Source organism: Arvicanthis niloticus, chromosome 1, assembly GCF_011762505.2.
Source record: "Arvicanthis niloticus isolate mArvNil1 chromosome 1, mArvNil1.pat.X, whole genome shotgun sequence".
NCBI lineage: Eukaryota > Metazoa > Chordata > Mammalia > Rodentia > Muridae > Arvicanthis > Arvicanthis niloticus.
In genome coordinates, this window is record NC_047658.1 from 125,445,479 (window position 1) to 125,462,032 (window position 16,554).

The following is a 16,554-nucleotide window of genomic DNA, read 5'->3' on the forward strand; positions in this document are numbered from 1 at the left end:
ATCTGTAGTCTATGCTGGCCAGGGACTTAATATGTTACCTAGTTTGGCCTCTCAAACTCATGGCGATGATCCTTTTGCCTCAGCCTCCTGAATACTGGGATTTCAACTGTGAGCTACTATTCTTGGTTATAGAGTGTGCCCGGTTATGCGCGTGCACACACACACACACACACACACACACACCCCATGTGTCCTACATTTTGGAAGGAGACAACAGCCACCTGAAAGAATAGCCAGATTTTGCCGTACACACTGTAAACAAACAGGATCTCAAAGTAAGGTGAAGAAACTCTGTGTACATACAGAGTGTCTACATAGAAGACCCTCGATGACTTGACCGAGGAAGACTTCCCAGGATGGATGACAAGAGAGCACAACTTTAAAGAATGATCAGGAATTTTCCTTCTGGTCAAAGCTGCAAAAGCAGCTTCCCTGGAGCATGACCAATACATGCTGAAGGATGTGAGGAATGGCATGGTATTCCAAGAGCCCAGAAGTAATTTGGTGCTGTGGGAGTATAAGAGGGGAGGCTGGAAAATCTGGAGGGACCAGGGACCTGTGGGTGAGAAGTTTAAAGACAAGTGAGGAGCAAGTGTGCAGAAGCTGAATGTCACTCACCCGAGATCATCCTGGAATCGACCTTGCTGAAATATGGTCTACATTGTTGTTCAGACTTTCCTGAAATACTCAATAGCCCAAGCTGGCTTCGCTGTCATGGCAATCCTCCTAACTCTCACCATCCTATATGCTGGAATTACAAGTATGAGGCACTATGACTAGCTTTAAACATTCTTTTTTATTATTGTTGTTTGTGTGTGTGCCATGGTGTGCACGAGTAGGTCAGAGACATTTTCTCCATTCATCATTGTCAAGCCTGCACAAGAGCTAAGCCATTTCATGGAGTTGGTCTCTGTCTGTTTCTGTCTGTTTTTCCTCTTTCTTCCTGACATGATACTCTATTTCTTTTTTAGCTTCTTGAGTGCCAAGATTATAGCCTGTATCAACCTGTCTACTCCTACATGACTTTTTCTAGCAGGAATGAGAAAGAAATGGAGAAAGATCAAAATTCAGTAATGCTAGGGATGAGGCAGTGGTGATGGGCTGAAAGACAGACTGTATCGAATTATTGGAGAGGAAATTCATCAGTGGTAACACTTGCTCAGCATTGGGTGTAGATTGATTGAAGCAGACAAAACCCAGAACATCTACTGTTTTCCAGCTATTATTTGGTGTTGCATAACACTATGCACATAAAACTGCTCAGAAATAGTCCCCTAATAAGCAAGTCTCTGTAGTGTTCTCTGTTCTTGTTTTCACTTTACTTCCAATTTAAAATTCTTTTCCAGGAGCCAGAATCATCTGAGCTTTTTACTCAGTTCTCCTGAGTATTTCTAGTCTTAACATTTTCAAGTTATTTGCAAGCAAAAAAAAAACTGAAAGGTGTTTTCTAACCACATGTTTATCCATTAAGGACATTGCTAGCATAGAATTCAAAGGAAGTTTGAGAAGATGCCTTATGACCACAAAGACAGGAGGCTGGGTGTCAAGCCTTAATCACACACAGGCACACAGTGTCTTTCTATGTGGATCACAAAGAGTAATAACACTTTTTTGTTGTTGTTGTATTCCAAGTCAGCTTGTAAGAGTGCACATCATCGTAAGCACAGATATTTTTCTTGGGAAAATGTTTTTGTAGGTTATTGAGAGCAGCTCAGTCTGTCTCTGTGTTCTCAAGGAAGACGAGTGACATATACTCAGAGTTACTTGTTTCTATAGTTGGACTCTGGAATTACATAGCAAGGGATGCATCCTTCCTCGATACGAAGGCAATTCTTTAAAGCTATCTTCAAGGGTTAAAAAGTGACCAATCAAATGAATTTTGAAGAGATCATTTTAAATGATCAAAAATTTGAGAACTTTATCCTATGTGTATGTGATTCATACGATGTCTGAAGAGTTTGAGGCCACCGTTTGCTAGATTCAGAGATCTCATTTTTTTTTAACGGCCATCAAAAGGATGTTATTTCATGATATGTGACAATGACTTGAAATTCAGATATTAGTGTCCATAAGAAAAGTGTTGGGCTGGGCGTGGTGGCGCACGCCTTTAATCCCAGCACTTGGGAGGCAGAGGCAGGTGGATTTCTGAGTTCGAGGCCAGCCTGGTCTACAGAGTGAGTGCCAGGACAGCCAAGGCTACACAGAGAAACCCTGTCTCGAAAAACAAAAAAAAAAAAAAAAAAAAAAAAAAGAAAGAAAAAGAAAAAGAAAAAGAAAAGTGTTGCTGGAGCACAGCTTACTCATTAATTTTGTACTGGTTCCATGCACGCTCCCATAGCAGGTCTGAGCAATCCCGACAAAGGCTTTTTAGCTCAGAAAGCCTGAAAAGAAACCTGGATATTGGCAGAAACTACTTAGTGGCCTGTGTCCTAAGGGGTTTTCTCTAAAGAAACAAACATAAGCACTGGAATTTCCTATAAGTAAACATTATTTACATTCACAGATGTTACCATAGTATGTAGGATGACTGTCATAGAATAAATGACGGACTTAGTTTTATTGTATTTAGGATGCCTGTTTTCACACTGTCAGTGGAGCACAGTTATTAATACATGCTTTAAGGTCATTCTTATTCCTTGAATCTCGATCAGTTGTGACCTTGAGCTAAGTAGCTTAGCCTTTTTGGAAGTGTCAGATTTTCTATGAAAATAAGGGACTGATGGCAGCATTTGGTCGAGTTGTTAGGTAGGAAGTGGGTGAGAGATGTTAATTAGCTTAGTGCCTGGCACGTGGCAGGTGTGGGATTCATTGTATTATGATTGTCATCAACCGATGATGTCACTGTGACTGTTGGCGTTTTCTACACATAGTATTTCCTATCACAAGGAGCCCCATGGGATTTTGCCTGTGCCATTTTGCTCCCAGTGCCCTCAGCATGAACTACCATCTTCAGAAAAAGTGCCTACAGTTGCATAATCTGACTTGACCAGAGTGGAGAAAGAGTCAAGGAAGCCTAGGAACAAAACAAATTACAGGAGTGAAGAGAGCTGGGTAGCTGTTTGCAGCCAGAGAGAGGCATGATGGGAATTTTTTTTAAACGTTAGGCTCTGGCCCACCTTTTCTTACGGAGAGTCCAAGCTTCTTTGATGACTCATTGATGACAGCTTTGGTCTGATTTAGCAGCTAAAGTCTTTATTTAATTCTTGAGAGTGAGTGAATTTTTGTCTTTGGTGTTAGGTCACTATTACACTTTTTTCTTTTATTATTATACCAAAGAGGCTCTTGGAAAAACCACAAGGGTGAGAGTCTTGGAAACAATTTTCTTCCTTCTGGCCCCGGTGCTGCCTTCCCTCCATCTGAACTTTCTCTGCTCTTGGATCATTATGGTTCTGGGTTTCTGCAAAGGAGCTGTGGTCCAGTGAGCGTGTGGTCAGTCAGCTATGAGGATGCTAATCCTTTCATTTTCCATGGCTCCTAAGCAGTCAGAAGGAGAGATGGCTGCTCTTCAGGAGTACCATTAAAGAAACTACAAGTCCCTTTTCATGGTCTTTACAGACTTTTTAAAAAACACAATTGAAAGGGGAGAGACCTCCCCACCCCAGCTCCAACAACTCTTCGGGGTACTCCATCTCCTCTCTATTTAAAATATCAGAATTCCAGAAGGTAGCAGGGGTGGGGGTGGGGGTGGGTCTCCAAGCACAGTTTGAAAGCAGAATCCTTATAGGTCTTCTCCAGCCACTTTAAAAATCACGTTAGAATGTTCAACAGATCTCATTTCTTTTTGCCTCCTGCATTTAATGTCTTTACATACCCTGGGGGGTGGGGGAGGTGGGGTTGTCTTCGAATTCTCCTCTTGCAGGATATGGTCATTGCACTCAGCTAATCAAAAGCAGCACAGCAGACTCCAGCATCCCTACATATTCAGGTTGCATGTAAAATAAGGACAAAACAAACACATGGACCTCAGCCTATGTATTGGTAGCTCCCAGCAGGGTTGAGAGCTCTGGGGACCAGGAAGGGATGGGAGGCTGGGGGTGGTGGGCGGGTGTGTGTGTGTCTGTGTGTGCAGAGGTTTGAGGTGGGAGGAAGGCTCTGTTTATTGGTAAGAGTAGCTCTCATCATCGTACTCCAACTCATCATCTTCTGTCTCATCCAGCAGCCCGTACTTGAACTTCCGGTAGACAGTGCCATCTTGGCCCATATAGACGATGTCGTCCTCATCATCTTCATCGTAGTCCCGGTCCCTGTACTCAATCACCTGGTCCTCGTCAAGATAGCTGCTCCTGTAGGAGGAGTATGACACGGTGGGTTCTGCCAGCTTTTCGTAGCGTCCCTTTGCCACAGGTCGGCTTCGGGACTTGCGCCACACGACCACAGCAGCCCCCAGCAGCAGCAGCAGCATGGCGCCTGAGGTCACCAGCAGAGCAGTCTTCGTGTGCTCATAGAACTCAGCCTCGATGGCTGGAAGGATGCACTCCTCTGATGGATGGAGGCCATCCAGAGGCAGCAGCAAAGGGGAAAAAAAGAAACAGAATTGGGAAAATTAAGCTGTAAAGTAAGGAACTTTCTACATCTAAAATGGCAGAATCATTGTCTTTTCGTCTACAAAAACTCAGCATGTATCCCCACAGAGTCCCAGTCCATATCTGATGAAACCAACCGATGCTCCTAGACTGTTAAGTTGAGATTGAAGAGACCCCAGACGCTCATTTCCTGGACCAGTCTCTAAGGGTCTAACCTTCCCACTGATTCTTCGATTTCTGAGAAATGGGTTTTTGGTTTTTTTTGTTTTCCTTTAGGTACCACTAAATGAGAACTCTGATTTTTTTCTAAAATGGAGTTATCTCTCTAGCAAACTTTCAGACTGGTCCAACATGACTCTCCCACCCTTTAAGGACAGGAAAGCATAATTTATAAAGCCCATGGGCTTTTAGTCATTTGTGGCCTTGGAAAATTTTGGGTCCAATTTGTTCGTGATAGATGACAACTGGTTTGTAAAACAAGTGTATTTTCCAATCAATTCAAATTCAGGGGGCTTCTGGAGGCAAATTCTCTGATCACTATGTTTGGTTTTCTTGGATAGTCTTGATACTCCCTGATCAAGAAAAGAATACTCTGTTAGTTTTACATCCTGTCTACCATCTTAAATGACAAAAGATTATAGCATAATTGAAAATTCAGGACCAGGCAGGACCAAAAAAAGCTCCATAGAAAGAAGAGTTAACCATAACTTGAACATTTAGCTGAGTTTTCTTATTTTGTATTCATTCATTCATTCAGTATGACTTGAGTAGCTTAATTAATTTTTTTTTGTAATCTACCATATAGTAAATATATATATACACACATATATATGTGTGTGTGTGTGTGTGTGTGTGTGTGTGTAAAAGCTATCTGCCCAGTTGGTTGTAGAAATTTAATTTAAACACACAGTAGGCTTTTCCTCCCCCCCTCCATTCCCCACTTTCTCTCACATTCTCTACCCCTCCACAGGGGCCTTGTAGTCACTCCTGCAACTGAGTAACTCCAGCGACTGACACCCCCAGTACACACACACCCATATACACACTGGTGTTTAATGGAGTTTCTATTTTATTCTAACAGGATTTTGCCCATCAAGCAAAATTGTTTCGTCTAAAATAGCAGTATTATTGTTATTGTATTTAACATTACTCATGTCAGAACAGACTTGTCCCCTGGAGGAAATACGGTCATACTAGATGGACAGATAAAGAATCTGTCTGTGTCATGTGGTCCCTGAGACAGGAGGATCTCTACAGGACCTTTGGAGGATGCTTTCTTTTCAGGTTGCTGGGTGCACTCATATCTTACTATCCTTGGTCTTAGGACGCTGGCCCAGGACCAGCCTCTACCATTTGGTTTCTCTGTAGCAGGAAGCTGTCTCACTATCAAAGGTACAATTAAGCTTGAGTATCTGGGCTCAGATGATTAAGTTCTTTCTTAGAACAAACATTCAGAAACTGCTCTCAAGAAGTTTATGCTTCGGGTTTCATTTAAACACATGGATGTAATGAGGGCTGTTGCTCTCAGCTGACAGCCCTGCATCGGACCCTCCAGGGAGGTGCAGATAAAGGATCTGGAGAGACCAGTTGCTCTTGTGTGTAGGAAAGCTGGGGAAGGAGAGGATTAACTAGTTCTTGGAAAGGTGGTACTTATAAATTAATGAAAGGCTGAAATAAAAGATAAATCCATGGCTGGTATTAGCTATGGCTCTTAGATTTTCTTTACTTACAAGTGGACAAACATAACATTTACCGCTTTTGGTCAGGCATGATACATCTGAATCCCAGTGACATGGTCTATTTCTGGAGGAGAAATATATTTTAAGAGTTTGTTTTCCACATAGAAGGGACTGCTCCATTCAGAAACGTTAAGTTTTATTTTGTTTGAAGATTTACTCATTTTTATTTTTTATGTGTAAGAATGACTTACATTGGTGGTTCAGTGGTAAAATTCTTGCCGGGGCACATGTACACTTGAGTGTTTTGCCTACATGCACATATGTGCCCTACATGTGTGTCTGGTGCCTCAGGAAACCAGAATGGGGCACTGGATCTCCTTGAAACCGGCGTTACATACACTTCAAGCAGCCATATGGATGCTCTTAAAACCTGAGCCATCTCCAGGCACTCTGATCTTTCTAAGGTTTAATGTACATGGATGGGGTTGAAGGTTGGAGGATAATTGAAGACTTGGAATTGGTAAAGTTGCTTTATTTGTTCTCAGCTTTCAGTGATATCTTATTTCTAAAATGCTTCCAACCTCTAATGAAATGGCTAGATCTGAGCTGGATTAGACCGAGCTTCAGTCGACTCAAGATAACCAATTCCTTTCCCCCTTTCCCTTAGGAGCAAAGATAAAAAGAAACAAAATACATGTATGAAGACCAAATTCTAGACGTCGTTGAGATGGGGGGGGGGGAAGCATATTTGTAGAGAGAATGTGGAGTTTCAGGGCTCTGTAGTCTAGCAGGCTCATGCTCCAATCCTAGTTGAGCATTTGTGGTGTGCATGTGTGTATGTGATTTTTTCTTAAAATATGAAGTCTAGCCTCAAAAAATTGAGATAGCCCCAGATGGTCTCTCAAAATTTCAACTTAGCTGAGTGTGGCCCTGAACTCTTCATCTCCCTGCCTCTACGTCCTAAGTGTTAGATTACACACAGGTACTCTGAAGCCTGGTTCCAGATGAGCCTCTTCCATATTGCTGTGGACTCGGGCAGGGCAATCCAACCTTTGGGCCTCTGTCTCTTTGTTGCTAAAATGGAGTCTGTTTGATTAAGGTTTGAACCTGAGATATCTCCACTAAAGACTTGGGGCCTTGGTTGCTAGCTGATGAACTTATGGGGAGTAGATGAATCTGTTGACGGATACATAATTCAATGGCATTACTTGGAGGTGGTGAAAAATGGGTTCCAGTTGGAGGAAATAGGTTAAAACTGGGGCGTGTCCTGGAAAGATGCGTTTTCTCAAACTGCTTCCTGACTGTCATGAGGTGAGCTGTGATGCTCTACCACACGCTTTCTGCCATGAGGCAGAGGCTCATTGTTGCCTAGAAACAACAGAGCTAAGTGACCATGAACTTAAAATCTCTGAGACCATGAGCCAAAATAAACCCTCCTTTAAATAGTTCTCCTCAGGTATCTGTCACAGTGATGACAACAAACCCAATTTGTGAACCAGGAGGTTTCAAGTAGGTAGGCACACAGTAGGCCCTTTGTGAACTATTCATACTCCTTCTTCCACTTTGTCCCCATCAGCTTTCTGAGAATGTGCCATTTTCCTGTAGCCTGCCCCACCTTCCCTCACCTGTGGAACTCTGGCAGTCACAACAGTCCTGGGATCTGTGGGAATGGGAAGCATTGCAGCAGTGGAGACAGCGGCTGTCATCCATGTGCAGCAGCAGGCCAGCGGAGCACCCAGTGCAGTTCTTGCTGCCGGGACCCTTGCATTCCATGCAGCTCTCATGGCATTTTTTACAGTTAAAATTTTCTCCCTGTAAAGAACAGGGAAAGAGGAGGTTTTTGAGTGCAGAGGTTTTAACTAGGTACAGGAGTTCTCAAATGGCTATTTTCTGTTGTCGCTATGAATAGGGAAGAATGTGTTGAGTGGTGGCGGTGAGGCAGTGTGGGTGTTCTAGTTCATTTAATCTGTGCTGGGCTAAAGACCAAACCTACTGTGTACAACTGGAGGAAACCTTAGTTGGACCCTGACCTCTGAGACTCGCTAGGAATAGTAGCAGGAGAATTACGGGTTTCTAGAGGGTTTTGTTACAATGTAACAAACTCAAAGGCAGCCAGATCAAGGATCAGTTGTGTTTAAGTTTGCCAAACACTTTGGCAGTCAAGCATTTTCACATCACTGCACATTGCAAAAGCAATATTACAGGCATTGGTCAATTACTAATGCCTTCTTGGTATCTAGATCAGTTAATCCTGAGGTTACTACTCTCACTTGACAATGTCAGGAGCAGAGTAGAATGGCAGTGGCTCCCCTCTTAGTGCATTCCAATTTGATGCGATTCCCAGCACTTCGTATTCATCAACACATAGGTGGCACATTGGTTTTTATTTCTTTTTACTTTTCTGTCTATGTGCAGTTCTTCTTCTTCTTCTTCTTCTTCTTCTTCTTCTTCTTCTTCTTCTTCTTCTTCTTCTTCTTCTTCTTCTTCTTCTTTGTCTATGTATCTATTCATCTGTCTATCTATCTATCTATCTATCTATCTATCTAACTATCATCTATTACCTATCGACCTATCTATCAAGGCAAGGTCTTGCTCTGCAGCCTGGACTGGCTTCAAATGCATGACCCTACTGCTCCTGTGTTCAGCCTCCTGAATGCTGGGATTTGATTTCTACTTTTCATCAAGCGAATGCTGTGGTTTTCTTTGGCCCTTACTCTTTTATATTAGTTACCGGCTTGACTTCTGTGGTTTCTGGATTCTTGTACCCAGACTCAGAATACAATTGGTGATTATAACTAGGACAATTAAAGCTCATTGGAAGAGGGTTCAAGGTCCATGGCAACAACTCTCTCCTTCCCTGGTGCTAGAAATATGGGTTAGAGAAAGAAACTCCATTTAAACAACAACAACAACAACAACAACACCATCAACAATAATAATAGTTGTTGTTGTTGGTGGTATGGTGGTATGTATGTATGTATGTATGTATGTATGTGTACAGATGTATATGTAAGCATTCATGAAGAGGTCAGAGGACAGCTTTTAGGATCCCTTGTCCCTTCCACCATGGGATTTGAGGATTACACTCAACTTGCTTGTGCAGCAAGCACCTTTACATACTAAGCCATGTCATTCGCCCAGAAGTTACTGTCTTACTGGACATCCATAACTTCAGTGAAACGGATGATGATGATGAGAAACACAAAGGTCAGATGCTCAGTGGCAGAGCACCTGCCATGTGTGTGCTAGGTACCACTGAAAATAAATACATGGAAAGAAAAGAAAAGAAAAGAAAAGAAAAGAAAAGAAAAGAAAAGAAAAAGAGAAGTGAAAATTGCTTTTCTTGAAGCATTTGGGAGTATCTACATATCCGAATGCTGACAGAGTATTTTCAGATGTTCTCGCCAAATCTTCTGGGTACAGTCCTACCTATGTTACCATGTGATTGTTAGTAAATTCTTTAACTTCTCAGAGCCTGCTTCTCTGAACTTTAACTTCCATTCAAAGAGAGCTTATATGAAAATGCGTTGATTTATTTTAATTTAACCATCCATGCATTTTCTTATGGTTTCAAGTTTAGAAACACAACCAAGAAGTGAATGGATTCAGAAAATCTGTGGCTCTCAGGAAAGCTGGTTAATCCTATACTCACTGCAAGACGTGGAGGAAATGGAAGATCAGAGCCAGCAAGCTTCCTTCTGACTTCACACACTTGTCTGTTCAAACAGCCAGAAAGAGGAGAGTTTGTATTTCTGTTGTAATCGGGGACCGAGCTTCCTCTGTGATCATAATAAATGGCTATAGGGCTCAGGTTATTTTAGATCCTTTCAGTTCCAGGGAATCAAGTGGAAGCTGAAGGTTGGCAGCTTGACTGTTTTATGAATGAAAGAGATGGTGCAGTGTTAAACGCAGGCTGTGCAGAGTGTAGTGATATGTAGGTTGTTCTCCCTTCCCAGAAAGACATTTGGGAACGGAGCTCCACAAGGGTGGGAGTGGGAGTGGGAGAGCATACACCAACCCCAGTTCTCAGTACCTTCCCATCTCTGTATTCCCCTACAATACATTCTGGGATGCAAATTCCTTTCAGAAGGTGGTAGCTCCACACACAGGACAAGCAGTTCCATGCCTCCTTTCCTAAAGAGAGAGAGAGAAATCACATTATGAGACAGATTTCAGATTCTAACTCTGTCTTTATGTCAGAGCATTCGGGAGTAAGGAAAATGTCAAGTAAATTGAAGTTGAAAGGGGACCGAGGATGTGACAAGTGTCTACAAGACAAAGTAAAGACTTACAGAATTTGCAGTCTTATCCCAGAGATTCTCAGTCTGGACACTGAGAATTTATCGATGAGAGATTGTGTGTCACAGCAAAAGATTCGTAGAAAATGAGAAATCACGTGGAATGCCTCTGGAACCCCAGGGGCCAGGGTGTAGCCTGTGGTAGACCCCCCCCCCCCCCCCCCCAGCATGCACAAGGAAGGCCTGGGGTTCCGTTTCCAGCTGGAAAAGGAACTTTCACGGAGCTTTTCTTTCTTCTCCTACCACCAAACATTTGTGGTTTCCTTGAGGATTGGAAATCCCCTTTGCTAGATAGTTTGAAATATGCATTATTATACACATAGCCTCCCTGCTGGGTAGCAGGCTGGCAGACCTGTGTGACTGGAACTACAGACTGCTTCCTTTCCAATTTGGCTGAAGTCCAGACCCTAGGTAGTATTCAGTGGAGTGTGTCAGCCTTAGTGAAAACCAGTGACTTTGTTGTCATATCCTCCTTCGCCCTATTGCAAGCCCTGAACACCTAGGCACCAGAGACCTTTCACAAAGGATTAAGTTCCAGGGCATTTTCTTTTTTCTATTTTCTATTTTCTTTTTTCTTTTTTCCCCCCCAAGGCTAAGAGACTCTATTACTGCTTCTAAGGGGCCTTGAGTCTGGAAAGACAGACCTTTACACATTTCCTTAAAATTCAGAACAGCTCACCATCTGCTTTGCCTTACACCGACCTAGCCTATTTTCAACCTCCTCCCCCAAAGCAGCCCTGTGAATGCAACTCATGCAGGGTGGCCCTGGGATTCTGCTGTGAGGAGCAATGGGTAGAAAGAGGTGGCTTGAGAAAGTTCAGGGTTTATACTGTGTGGGGAGGATAAATAAGAAGGTGAGTGTGCCAAAGGAAGGAAATAACTCGCTCCAGAGCCCGCAGCTACACACAATGGTATAGATTAGGCATGTGCATGGTGCACCCATCTTCTTGACTCCCAGTACTTCAGAATGGTATTTTCTCTCTCCTCCCCTGCCTCCCCTCCCCTACTTTCTTTCCTCTGCCCCTTCTGTTCCCAGCCCCTCTTCCTTTTCCCAATAGGACGTCGCTGTGTAACCCAGGCTGACTTCTATCGTCCATCCTCTCCTGCCCCAGTCTTCTAAGTGCTGCAGTTACAGGTGTGTGCCCCTGTGGCCACCAGATAGTTTTCTTCTTAACAACTAAAATGACTGGACAGTCAAAAGTGGATGGAACACAGACACTCTGCTCATTCAGACTGCCAACTTTTTCTAGATTTGTTTCCCATGTCCTCAGTTGGGACAGTTAATGTTTCAGAAAAATTAAACCTTTCTTTTCTATTTAACATATAGCCTAAGGTTGGGGAAAATTCCCAGCTTTTGTGATCTGGGTGTATCCACTAACTAGCACAGGGTATGTGTGGTATTAGAAGGTCAGCAGAGGAGATGAACAGGGAGGCTGGAAAACAGGTAGCAGTGAGTTCCAGGCCCAAAGAAAAATCAACATGTGGGCTTTTTCCAGATCTACCCAGTGCTGCCAGTCACCCTAGAATCCTGTCTTGAGGATCCTGTGTTGATGAGCTGGGGAAAGGAATGCTCGGATTCCCAATGCTTACCTAACGATGGTCCTCCCCTGGCCCATTGCACAACACTAATGGGTAGAAACTAGGGCTGTCAGGTTTACCAAATGACAATACAGTTATTTATTGGCATCTCATTTTTACCACATTTATGTGCTTTTCAATTCTTGCTTCTTCGACTTCCCCGCTATGATGATGAACCGTAACCTGGAACTGTAGGCTAAAATAAATGCTTCCTCCCCTATTGCTTTTTGTACAGGTATTTTTTTAAAAAATTTTTTTATCATAGCAACAGTTTCTTTAAACAAAAACAAGAATGAAAATTACACAAAGTAAACTACCCTGGTTTCCAGGAATCTGGATATCCAAGATGGCTGGATAAGTGTTCGTTGAGTTGTAAGGCAACACCGGATGGAAGGCTGGGGAAAGGCTTTTGTAAAAACACGCTGAGTGTAATGGAGCAGAAAGCGGTCCTTGGCAGAACGGGCTGAAGGAGTCAGTACTCTGGAGAGGCAGGAGGCAAGGTTGGTTCAGATTTATAATAAGTCACTTTGCTTGGATGCAATGCAAAGACGGAGTAAGAGGTAGTGAAGGATGGGGGTGAATGTGAGGAATGCCTGTGGGGTAAGTGCCTCTGATGCAGACACCAAACATAGACTAAAATTAGTGCAGAAATGCTTTTAAGCGGAAGAGCATCCTATTTATTATCTGCCTTGCAAGATCCATCTGACAGCATGGATGACTGGATGGCCGCTAGGTGGCTCATAGTGGGGACAGGAAGACCACTTAGCTAACTGGTACTAACTGGTGATTCAAGCAACAAACTGTGAGAGTAGAAACCAAGTTAAAATGATACTAATGACTAACAGAGGGGAGGTATTTAAGATGTCACATGACTTAGAGACAAACTCTTGAGACCTAGATAGAGATCAAGAAGAGAAGAGGATCATGCCAGGCTGTGTCAGGCAAGGGGGAACCTAGTAAAGCCATCCATTAAGGTAAGAAATAGGAAAAAGTGGTCTGGGAACAGAGTGAGAGGCTTGTGGTGTCTGTTAGAAATCTAATGTGAGATATTCAGCTAGAAATGTGATGTATGGAGTAATGAAATCATTAAAACTGTTAGAAGTAGACACATATGCATCAAGACGATGATAATGTCTGGGTACGGTGGCAATCATTTGTAATTGCAGCATTAGGAAGACTAAGGTAGGAGAATTGTGAGGGCAAGACCAGTCTGTTCTACATAGTGCTCGCACACACACACACACACACACACACACACACACACACACACACACACACACAGAGAGAGAGAGAGAGAGAGAGAGAGAGAGAGAGAGAGAGAGAGAGAGAAAGAGAGATATGCACACACAAGTATGCACAGGCACACACAGGCACACATGGAGGGGGAATAAAAAATACATGCATACACAAACACACAAAACCCCTAAAGTAGATCAGATTGGCCTTTGTTTGACCCAGGTGTTCAGCATCCTGGCCCCCAAGAGTACTAAATAACTCAAGGCTTTTGAATTAGCAGAGTGAGGTTGGGCAACAATTTAGTACACAATCTCCTAAGAAAATGTGTATCCCTTAATAACACATATACAGCCAAAAATTAAACATGGAGCTGGAAAGATGGCTCAGCACTTAAGAACAGTAGCTGCTCTTCCAGAGGAGGGGGATTTGACTCCCAGCACCCACTTCATTGCTCCCAACTGTCTGTAACTCCAGTTCCTGGGTATCTTCTGTCCTCTCTGGCCTCCATGGGACCTGAATGCACTTTGGGCACTGGGATGCATACATGCATGCAACACACCTGGGTATATACATCAAATAAAAATGCATTGCTGAGCATGGTTGGGCAAGCCTTTAATCCAATTGAGCACTCAGGAGGTGGAGGCGGGCAGATCTCTGTGAGTTCAAGGCTGGTTTGGTATATATAGTGAGTGAGTTCTAGGCCAGCCAGAGCTATATATTAAGACCTTGTCTCAAAAATAAAGACCATACATGAACTCAGGTTCTGATATAGTTTGATACGTTTGAAGCATACTGAGACAAGCAGCAGAGAAAGCAAGAAAAAGAGATTTGGCTAAACTATCTAGATGAAGTTTTTTTTGATCCGGAAAGCAAATACACCCAAACAGTGTCAGGATCACGCACTTGTCTGCTCTGCCCAGGACAGGAAGTAGGCAGTGCACAGTGTTAGGGCCAGCTACCTGTCGCTGCCAATTCATGAAATGGGCAGGACAAAGGGACAGTCAGGATCAAGCACTTGCCTGCTCTTCCCAGGACAGTAAGTAGACAGTGGCAGATATAGGCCCAACTTTTTTGTTGTTGCTTTTTTATTTTATTTTTTTTTTAACAGTAATTGATACTGGAACCAAAGCTTGGGCTCAGAGCTTAAATAGGAGTTAGGGAGACACTGCTGTAACTGACAAGTCCTCCCGTTGAGATCTGTACTTCCAAGACTGTGACCTCAGGGGAAAAATGGACCATCCCAATATGATAGGGTTTCTGGTGGGAGAGATGGGTGGAGTAAACGGAAAAACAGATTTTAAGAAGTAAGGATGTATCCTTGTCTACAGAACAAATTCTAGGACAGCCAGAGTTACATAGAGAGATGCAAAACAAACAAACAACACCCCCCCCCACACACACACACCAGGATAAAGGAAGAGACAGAGGACAGAGGAGTAAGAGCCCACATCTAACGCTCTCCTTCACAACGAGCTTAAGTTGAACATAGATAAAACACAGATAAAAGAAAGCTAAGGAAATCAATAATGGGCCTGGGGACACAGCTGAGCTCGGAGAGCGCTTGCTTAGTCTATGCGAAGCCAAAGTTCAGTCTCCATCACCTCCTAAACTGGCTATGGTGGTGGATGACTGTAATCCCATCAATTTGGGAAATGGATGCAGGAGAATAAAACATTCAAGGCTATCTTCAGCAACATCCCGTTGGGGTCAAGGCTGGACAAATAACATTTAGAGCTGAGCATTTTTCCAGTTTGGAAAGAAAAGGAATTTATTTACCTCCTATACGAGCATTTCTTATTCAACACTTAGAGAGCACTTATCAAGCTCTGTAAGAAAGAGTGGGAGCAGGGCTACAAACGAATGTCATAGTACCTTGATAACCCTTGCTCTTGCTGGATGGGCTCACAGTTGGAGAGGTGGACATATTTAATTAAAATTTAATGGAAGGCTGGGAATATAGCTCTATGGAATAGGCAAATGTTCTTGCCTAGCATAGTTAAGGCTCTAAGTTTAATAACCAGTACTCAAAAAATGTCACATAAAAAGCTTTGGTGAAACACCTGCCAGGAGGACCAAGACTAGCTCTCTAGAGGTGACGTTCAAGCTGGATCTCAAAGTCCCGTGGTTTTGTTTTTAAGGAAGGAGAACTACATCACAGGGTCTTGTGAGAGAGCGGCATATTATGTGGCTGCTGTATGGTTCTGTGTAGTTGTGGGTGGTTCTTGACTCTAGAATATGTGAAATAGGAAATTAATATTGAAGTTAAAGTGATCTGAATAGGGAAAGATTTGAATCACCTATTTTGTTTGATTGCTTTGTTGGTTTTATTTAAACTAGTTGTGTTGGCTTTACATTGGGTCTCTGGGCTACCTAGTCTCTGATTTTTTAAGTCAAGTCAGACATTGGTTGACTACTCTCCCAGGTTCTCTGCCACCATTACCTTAGCATATTTGTAGGCAGGACACATTGTAGGCCAAAGGATGGCTGGGTTGGTGTTTATGTTTCTCTTTTGGTAGCTTCCAGAGTACCTTCTCACACCAAAGATGCTAGAACATAGGTGTGAAGGCTTTGTGTGGGCACCAGCTTGACTTCTCAATGACTTGTGTAGGTGTTGTTTTTAGTAATGGGTCTTGCTGTCAGTTTGGGAAGAGCATCCTATTGTTTTGGCAATGGTCTGTGCTGTTTGAGGATTTCTATGGCACTCCCTTGACCAACAACTCAAATGAAAACAACCCAGTCTTGGTACTAGAAGCCTCTTTTGGTGGCAAGCGATGACTATTTGGGACTCTGTCTCCCTTATTATTGGGAGACTTCATTAGATTACCTTCATATAATTGAGGAAGTTTCCACTGCACTAGGTTTCCATACCATTTCTCAATTCCACCTGTCTTTCCCTGAATCTTCTCCCTCAACCCTATTTCCTCGCCCTTCCCCCCCCCATCTTCCCATTCCACCCCACCCCCAGTACGTCCATAAAATCTGTTATATTTCTCCCTCCTAATTATCTTTAAAAATGAAAGCTGGGCTTGGTGGTACATTCCAGTAGGCAAAGGCTAAGAGGATAAGGCATGAACATCATGTGTTTAAGGACAGCCAGGGCTACACATTTACACAGGTAATATAGAAACATATAGAGGGAGAATATGTTCTTTATATACTTATGTGAAATGTCCTTGTTTTGTTAAACTTAGGATAATAAAAATTAATGTGATGTCAATCAACGTCCAAAGGACTGTTAGA

At 42.9% G+C, this 16,554-nt stretch overlaps 1 protein-coding gene across 2 annotated transcripts in view; it reads right to left on the minus strand.

Annotated features, from left to right (window-relative positions):
* Window positions 1–2,302: 2,302 nt before the first annotated feature.
* Pcsk5 (proprotein convertase subtilisin/kexin type 5) overlaps window positions 2,303–16,554 on the minus strand; it is a 411,165-nt gene continuing 396,913 nt past the window's right edge. For both annotated transcript variants that reach the window (XM_076918285.1, XM_034512925.2), the window contains 3 exons: window positions 10,236–10,336; window positions 7,828–8,014; window positions 2,303–4,479 (listed from right to left, as the gene is read on the minus strand). In XM_076918285.1, the coding sequence (XP_076774400.1) occupies window positions 4,097–4,479; window positions 7,828–8,014; window positions 10,236–10,336 (671 nt within the window). In that variant the 3' untranslated portion in view covers window positions 2,303–4,096. The remainder of the gene's footprint in view (window positions 4,480–7,827; window positions 8,015–10,235; window positions 10,337–16,554) is intronic.